General features: G+C 62.5%; 1 protein-coding gene across 1 annotated transcript; it reads left to right on the top strand.

Moving 5' to 3' along the window:
* Positions 1-1,633: 1,633 nt before the first annotated feature.
* On the top strand, positions 1,634-4,255 carry MSRB1 (methionine sulfoxide reductase B1). The gene is made up of 4 exons (XM_084216626.1): positions 1,634-1,760; positions 2,238-2,380; positions 2,488-2,602; positions 3,113-4,255. The coding sequence occupies exons 1-4, from the start codon at positions 1,706-1,708 to the stop codon at positions 3,136-3,138; spliced, it is 339 nt and encodes a 112-aa protein (XP_084072752.1). The 5' UTR covers positions 1,634-1,705; the 3' UTR covers positions 3,139-4,255.
* Positions 4,256-8,286: the final 4,031 nt, after the last annotated feature.

Below are 8,286 nucleotides of genomic sequence, written 5' to 3' on the forward strand. Positions count from 1 at the left end.
GCTGCAGCTCCTTCCACCGCCTGCAAATCCACACCGCTGAGGTGTGCGGGGCCCGGGAGTCTATTTGGAGCTTTCCCTGACATCCCGCTCCTCTGATCTCGGTGGATCTTACGGGAGGCGCTTTCAAAGCAGCGCATCCCCCGCCTCCCTCCCTCCCTCCCTCCCGTGCGGTGCCGGTGACGCGGCGCGTCCCCGCTCCCCGCTCCGTGCGGAGCCCCTTCCTCCCCCTGCCCGGGCTGCTGCCACGAGCCATCAATCCCCGGGGCTGCGGCGGGAGCTCAGCCCGCCCGGGATGAAGCCTGACCTAATTCAAAGCGGCAGCACCCACAGGGCAGCTGCCCCACGCCGGGGTCCCGCAGCCCCGGGGCAGCTCCGGGCCGCCGGCCGCGTCCCTTGGCATTTGGGAGCGGGGATCCATCCCCCGCAGGGCCGGGGCAGCAGAGCCAGAGCCGCGTTCTGTCCAGAGGGCACCGAGATCTTTTCCTCTTGCACCAAGGAAGGTGCCGCTGCCAGCAGAGCCTAAGCCCGGGGGCTCACCCGAGAGGTTTCGGATAAACTCCCCGAGCAGGGATTTGTGGTGCTGATCTCTGGAAGGAGAAGGAAGCTGCAGCAGCTCAGCCCCTTTGGATCCTGCCCAGGTTCACCTTCGAAGCCCTCACCTTGCCACAAGCCGGGCTGTCACCTCCTCCTCCTCCCCGGGACGCCCTGCGCCCACCACGGGCCCCGGTCAGCCCCGCATCCCCCGGTGACCCCGCTCTGCGCTCCCGGGACGGGGCGGTCCCGGCTGTGCCCGCTCCCTCCCCAGAGCCCCCGGGAGCGCCTGAGGGAGCCCCGGTCCCCACCGCCCCCAGCCCTGCTGGGGAAACCGGGGCCCCGGGGCCCGCAGCGCCGGTACCTGCGGCAGGCGGGGGGCCCGGGGAGCCGGGAAGGGTCGGTCGGTCCCGGTGGAGGAGAAGGACGAGCAATGCCGGGGAATCGGAGTGGTCCCAGTGCCGGGGGAGGATAACGGGGGGTCAGTCCCGGTGCCGGGAACACCGGACCTTGTGCCGGGGAAAAAGAGCCGGTGCCCGCGGCAGTGCCGGTGCCGGTGCCAGTGAGGCCGGTCGGTCCTGGTGCCGGGATCCAAGCACTGATGCCGGCGCCGGGATAGCAGGGCGAGAGCGCTGCCGGTACCGGGCGTTGAAGAGCCGGTACCGGCGGCTCCGTCGCCGTCCCGCTGCCCGTTGCAGATGCAGATGCCAGAGCCGGGCTGGCGCCCGCCCCGTTGCCACCGGAGCATCCGCAGCCCCGAGCCGGCTCCGCGCTCCGCCCCGCGCCCCCCCGTGCCCCCGCCGGGGCTGCCCTCGCTCCGCCGCCGCCCCGGGGAGGCCGCGCGGGGGCTGCGGGCCGGGCCGGGGGTCCCGGGCGAGGAAGGGGGGTTCGGAGCGGGGTCCCCCCGGTACCGGGACCGCCCCGGGACCGCCCCGGTACCGCCGGGCCCGCAGCGCCCTCTGCGGGCGGCGGGGCGGGGCCGCAGGGGCGGGACCGGGGGAGGGACCGGGGAGGGACACGGGGATGGCCCGGGAATGGGCGGGACACGGGGGTGGCCCGGGAAGGGGCGGGACACGGGGGTGGCCCGTGGCGGGGGCGTGGCGGGGGCGCGGCCGGGCCAGCGGAACAGAACGGAACGGAACGGAACGGAACGGGCCGGGCGGCGGGCGCAGCCATGTCCTTCTGCTCCTTCCTGGGGGGAGAGGTGTACAGGGACCACTTCCAGCCGGGTGAGGGGGGCTCCCCGCGGGCTCCGGGGGTGCGGCCGGGGGGTCCCCAGCGGGGCGGGCAGGGGGTGTCACCCGGCAGGGCGGAACCCCCCGTCTGAGCGGTTGAGGGGGGTTAGGGGGGTTTCCTTCTGCGGAGCATCCTCCAGCCGTGGGTCCGGGCGGGGGTCCCCCCTCTGCGGTCCTTGTTGGGGTGGGGGAATCCTCCCCGATGGGGAGGGGGATCCCGATAGGGGCTCGGGGATTCCATCCCTTGTGGGGATCTGCCCTGCGGGAACCCCTATGGGGAGTGGGGGTCCTGCCCCTCCACCCCCTGCCTGGCCCTGGGGGTGTCCTGGGAGTTCCCTGGGGGTGCCCTGGGGGTGCCCGGGGTCCGGCAGCCGCAGCTGGCGGCGCCCCACGCGGGCAGAGTGTCGCGGGTGTCCCGTGTCCCCGCGCTGACGCGTCCCCGCGCTGTCCCCCGCCGTGCCCTCTCCGCAGGTATTTACGTGTGTGCCAAGTGTGGCCATGAGCTGTTCTCCAGCCGCGCCAAGTACGAGCACTCGTCGCCGTGGCCGGCGTTCACCGAGACCCTGCGGGGGGACAGCGTGGCCAAGCGCCAGGAGCGCCCGGGGGCCTTGAAGGTGCGGATGCCGAACCCTCGGGCTGTGACCGAAACAGCCCCGGGCGGGCTCTCCGTGAGCCCCCGGACAGCCAGATTGCTGCCAACCCCTCCCTTTGGCTTCCCCAGGTGACGTGTGGCAAGTGTGGCAACGGGCTGGGCCACGAGTTCCTCAACGACGGCCCCAAGAGGGGCCAGTCCCGCTTCTGAATATTCAGCAGCTCGCTGAAGTTCCTCCCCAAAGGTACCGGCGCTGGCTTGGCCCCTGCCCGGCCCGGGAGCTGCTTTTGGGCACGCTGTGAGTGCTGCACTGCTTGCAGCAGGGTGGCTCTGGCCGTGCTGATAAGGCCAGGGAGCTGCTCCTGGGGTAAATCCATCTCACTCTGCCCAGCTCCTGCTCCCCTGGCTCAGCTGGAGCTCCTGGCTCTGACCAGCACCCAGGGACTCCGCGGCTCTGAGGGGTGGCTGAGTTTTGGGGGGTTTCTCTGGGGGTGCAAAGCGAGGGCAGGGAGCTTCTGGGGTGGCACTGAGAGGCTGGGGGGGTTTGCTGGGCACTCCCTGGGGAAGCTGGCAAAGGAAAGGTTGTCGAGGAAAGGCCTCAGGAGGCCAAATTCCAGGCAGCAGCACGGCCAGCTGTTGGCCTGCTGGTCAGGCTGTGATGGTGGGGATGCTGTGTAACAAAACCCCAGATTAAAAGGGCTGCTGGTTCTGCAGGAAGAAACACGAGCCCTCATTGCTCCTCCCCTGTTTTTAGGTAAAGTTGACCTGAAGGAGAAGTAAGTGAGCTGCTGCACCTGCCACTGCCCTGGGCTAATCCTGCCTCCACTCCTTGGGATGCACTGACCTGCCAAAGGGACCCACAGCGGGAAGAACCCCAAGGAAGCTCCTGGTCCGAGTTTCCCCTGATTTCCCTGTCACGGTTTTATTCCCTGATTTCCCTGTCAGTTTTCCCTGTTGCAGTTCCTCTTGATTTCTCTGTCACGGTTCCCCCCTGGTTTCCCTGTCCTGGTTCCCCCCTGGTTTCCCTGTCCTGGTCCCCCCTGGTTTCCCTGTCCTGGTTCCCCCTGGTTTCCCTGGCCCAGTTCCCCCTGGGGCTGTTCCAGCTCCATCCCAGGAGCTGCCCTGCCTGTGCTGAGCCCTGGCTGTGCTTTGCTCTGACAGTGTCCAGAGCCAGGCAGGCACTGCTGCAATCCAGGCAGGCTCTGCTGGCACTCGCAGGCAGCCAGGCAGGATTAGCTGGGCTCAGGGTCGGGGTTAATCCCTGGAGCTATTCTGGGATCATGCTATGAAGTGCCCCATATAAACCCTCCCAGGGTGCTGGGGCAGGGATGTTTGATGGTCCCACTGGGCAGCATCCAGGTGTTTCCCCCCTGCCCACCTCCCACCCTGCAGGGACGGTTCCACACCGCTGTCCTCGACTCTGGCCTGGCCTTACACCTGACTCAGCACTGTGCAATCAGTTCCAGGGGCACTCGGGGTCCTCCTGGAGCTGGGACTGGGCCCAGGGGCTGCCCTTGGCGCTGCTCAGGCTCTGGGAATCGTGGCTGTGCCGCCTCAGTGCTCCTGAGAGCTGCCACACTCATTCTCCTGAATCCAGTGCCTCATTCCTGGCCTCCCCTGCCTGTCCCAGCAGCCAAATCCTCCTCTGGAATGGATACTAACGAGGGAAGAGGCTGCTGCTGACCCCTGGGCTTTAGGGGGCTGCACTGTGTGTGCAGCTGCACTCGGGGACACCTTGGGGCCTCTTCTCTCCTCGTGTTTTCCCTCAGTCCCACAGATCTGAGGGCAGCAGGGGAGGTTTGCCACCCCGGCTCGTTCCCTGGAGCTCACTGCTGGACCTCTCCATGCTGAAATAAAGCACTGATTCACTGTGTTGGAGTGTTGGACACGCTGGGAATGGCATCCCAGAGCCCTGGGCCCCTCCTCTGCTCCCTGGCCGAGGGTTGGGGAGCCTGGGGGGGTGGGGGCTGTGTGCTTTTACCTGGAATCTCTTCCCATCTCCCCAGGTTTGCCATTGGAAAGGGGATTGGGGCATTCCCAGAGCCAAAGCTCCACTGGGAAGGTTTCATTTCACTCCACTGAGCGCTTTTCCCCAAATGAAGCCAGTTTCAGCTTGTTCCAAGGGTGTTCTTGGTACTTCTTGGGCTGTCAGGATTTTCTGGGCACAGGGAGCTGAGTTTCTCACCAGAACTTCCCCACACAAACGCTGCAGGACTGGAAGCCACAGCCCTCAGTCTCACAGGGGATCTTCACCCCCTTGCAGCTGGATCCCCGGAGCCTGGAGGCTTGAGCTGGGCTTTGCTAGGCTCCAGTTCCGGGCTCCAAGGGGGCAAAGTCCCCTCTGGAGCTCAGGAGCCAGTGCCAGCTCTCCCCCCATTGCCCTCAGCTCGGGTCAACCTCCAGCTCTAATTATTCACCAGGTTCCAGTCTGAAGGTCCAATCTGCCTTTTCACTGATTAATCCTTGGCTTTTGGGGCATTAAGGGGGAATTGTTCCCTGGCAGGGGTGCCCAGAGCAGCTGGGGCTGCCCCCGGATCCCGGGCGGTGCCCAGGCCAGGCTGGGGTTCCGGGCTGCCTTGCAGTTTGTGGGAGCGGGCACGGGAGGGTGCCAGCGCCCTTCCCAACCATTCCAGGGAGGGAAGAGAAGAGGAGGATGCTCCTGTGGGATCCCCTGCATCCACCCCTGCAGCTGCAAGGAAACATCCCCGGAGCCAACCCCCCCGGGGAGGGTTTGAATAGGGATGGGGCATTTTCATGGAAATCTGCCCGGAGATGGGATTTTAGCAGGAATATTGAGCGTGGAGAGCTGCAGGCAGCGCCTGCTGCTGAGGATTCAGGATGCAATCCTGCAAGAGGGATCCCATCCATCCCACCATCCCATTATCCCATCCCATTATCCCATCCCACTGATCCGATTCCATCCCGTTCCCCCAGCACCCTCAGCCCTGGGCAGGCATAGTCCCTCCCTCTCCCGGGACCCCGGGGCACTCGGAATTCTGCTTTTCCCCCCTCGCTCCACGGCCCGGCCATTCCCTGTGCCATTCCCCCTCCTTTAATTATCCCGCTAATGACAATTCTGCCTTAACGAGAGGATTTTCCTTAGTCGGGAGCAGCCGCCCCAGCCCGGCTTTAGCGCCACAAATTAAATTACGTTTCCAGGCCGACACAAACTTCCCTGATTGTTTAAGAAATCGCTCATTTCCTTCCCCCGTAGCCTCCAGCTGACCTCCCTTTTGAGTTTTGCCGTTTTTTTCCCCGCATGCCACGCACGGGACCTGCCCCTGACCCTCCCCGGGATGGCTCCAGCCGCCGGCAAAGCATCCAGAGCCCGCCAAGATTTAGATTAATTCTCTAATAAGACAACAAGCCCTATAGAAATTATGTTACCGAGGGAAAGGCAGATGACCTGGAGGCACTCGGAAGCTCTCATTACCGCTGCTCCCTGGAGCCGGTGCCTGGCTGCTCCCGCTCCTCCTGCTCCCCTGGAATTCTCACTCCTGTTTCCAGCATCACGGGGATGGCTCCTTCCATATTTGCGTGATTTTGTTTAATTTTATCCTTTGATCCACAGTTTTTCCCGCTCCAAAAGGCCAGGACCCCAAAGCAGCACTTTTGGGGGTTCCACTCCTTCTGGACAGGAGCACAGCCTGGTTTGGGATGCTCTGGCACCACCATTCCCAGCAGACTTTGTCTTCATGCCAGCTCCCATCCCTTGGGTGGCCTTTGGCAGCAGTTTGCTTCAAAGGGATTATTTGGGTTCTTTTTGGGGCAGGTGTTGTGTTCATGACGGGAAATAAAGGGATGGAAACTCAAAAAAATCCTTCCCCATCATGATTTCCTGGTGACACGGGGCTGGCAGGAGGAGAGGAGCCTCCCATCAGCTCACCTGCTCCAGGCCACCCCTCAGCTGTCCCCAGCACCTGCAGAGGATGCAGGGCTCGTTCCAGTTCACCCAGCAACAACAGCTTCAGCCAAACCCCTCTCGCTGGCCTGGCCCATCCCTTCCCCAGGTCTGCTTAATCCGACTGAACCTCCCGGAGCCACACGGTGGGGAAATTTGTTTGGGGTCTGTGGTGTGTGTTAATTAGGGAGAAAATGACTGGAGACACCCTGAGCGAGTCTGAGCACGCCGGAAAAATGTTTAGCCCGAGGAAAATTTTAATCCTTTTTTTTTCCCCTTCCCTGGCTGTTGAGATGTGACTTTTTAAGGCAATTAGTGAGGGTTTAGTTGTTAATCAGTCATACTTAGACACTTGCTTTGGGCTCTTATCTCCTGCTCCCAAGTGAGCATCGCTGGAATCACCAGCTTCATTTTTGATGTGGGAAATGCCTGTCCCAGGTGGGAAATACCTGTCCCAGGCGTGTTCCGTGCTCAGCACCGCCTGCACAGGGCAGCACAGGGAGCTTTCCATGGGATCGTAGCAAGACTGTTCAGTGGAAAAGATTTTAAAGCCCTGGAACTGGCTGGGGAGTCCTGGAAGGGCTCATCAGGGAGGACTGGAGATATTCTCAGTTTAGCTGAAGAAAGAATAGAAATCATTTTTCTCAGGCCAAGCTTGTGAAACTTAAAGAAAAGAATTTAAACAATTATCATCTCTCTTTTTGTAATTGTTGTTTCTAGATATGATTTTTTAGAGTGTGTTATTCATAATTCACTAATAGTGTGAGAACTTTTACTTTGAGACTAATCAAGTCTCAGCTTAGTGAGCTGCATTATGAAAAGACACATTACTCTCTATTAGATGTTCTTTATTCACCTTCTGCAGACTGAAGTCTTTCTTTCCATCCCTAACTCAACAGTGACAGAGGATGTTCCAGGCTGTGCCAGCATCACTCCAGCCCTGGGAGTGCTGGGTCAGGCTTGTGCCAGCACCAGTCCAGCCCTGCCAGCACCAACCCGGACTTGAGAGCACCAATCCAGCCCTGCCAGTATGGATCCAGCCCTGCTAGTATGGATCCAGCCCTGCCAGCATCAATCCAGCCCTGCCAGCATCAATCCAGCCTTCCCAGCACTGCTCCAGCCCCACGTCAGCACCATCCCAGCCCTGAGAGCATCAAACCAATCCTGTGAGCACCATCCCAGCCCTGTGAGCACCATCCCAGCCCTGTGAGCACCATCCCAGCCCTGCCAGCACCATCCCAGCCCTGTGAGCACCATCCCAGCCCAGTGAGCACCATCCCAGCCCAGTGAGCACCATCCCAGCCCAGTGAGCACCATCCCAGCCCTTCACCAGCACCATCCCAGCCCTGTGAGCACCATCCCAGCCCTGCCAGCACCATCCCAGCCCTTCACCAGCACCATCCCAGCCCTGCCAGTACTGCTCCAGCCCTTCACCAGCACCATCCCAGCCCAGTGAGCACCATCCCAGCCCTGTGAGCACCATCCCAGCCCTGCCAGCACCATCCCAGCCCTGCCAGCACCATCCCAGCGCTGTGAGCACCATCCCAGCCCAGTGAGCACCATCCCAGCCCTGTGAGCACCATCCCAGCCCTGTGAGCACCATCCCAGCCCTGCCAGCACCATCCCAGCCCTGCCAGCACCATCCCAGCCCTGCCAGCAGCATCCCAGCCCTGTGAGCACCATCCCAGCCCTGTGAGCACCATCCCAGCCCTGTGAGCACCATCCCAGCCCTGCCAGCACCATCCCAGCCCTGCCAGCACCATCCCAGCCCTGCCAGCACCATCCCAGCCCCGCGGCCGCTCCGGTGCCACCCCGGTGTGCCACCACCCCAAAGCCCCTCTGCCCGCCGGGGCTCTCTCCCCACGTGGCTGCTCGTTCAAACGATCCCCTCGACTGTCTGCAGCGATGATTTGTTGCTTGTAAAGCCGCCGTGATTAACTACAGTTTAGCCTCCCGGTTTCATGTCTTATCATGTTTCATCTCACACAAAAGACATTTACAGTCTATTTTCAACTTCAAAGCGAGCG

The sequence above is a fragment of the Fringilla coelebs genome (assembly GCF_963513975.1).
Source record: "Fringilla coelebs genome assembly, chromosome: 16".
Lineage (NCBI taxonomy): Eukaryota > Metazoa > Chordata > Aves > Passeriformes > Fringillidae > Fringilla > Fringilla coelebs.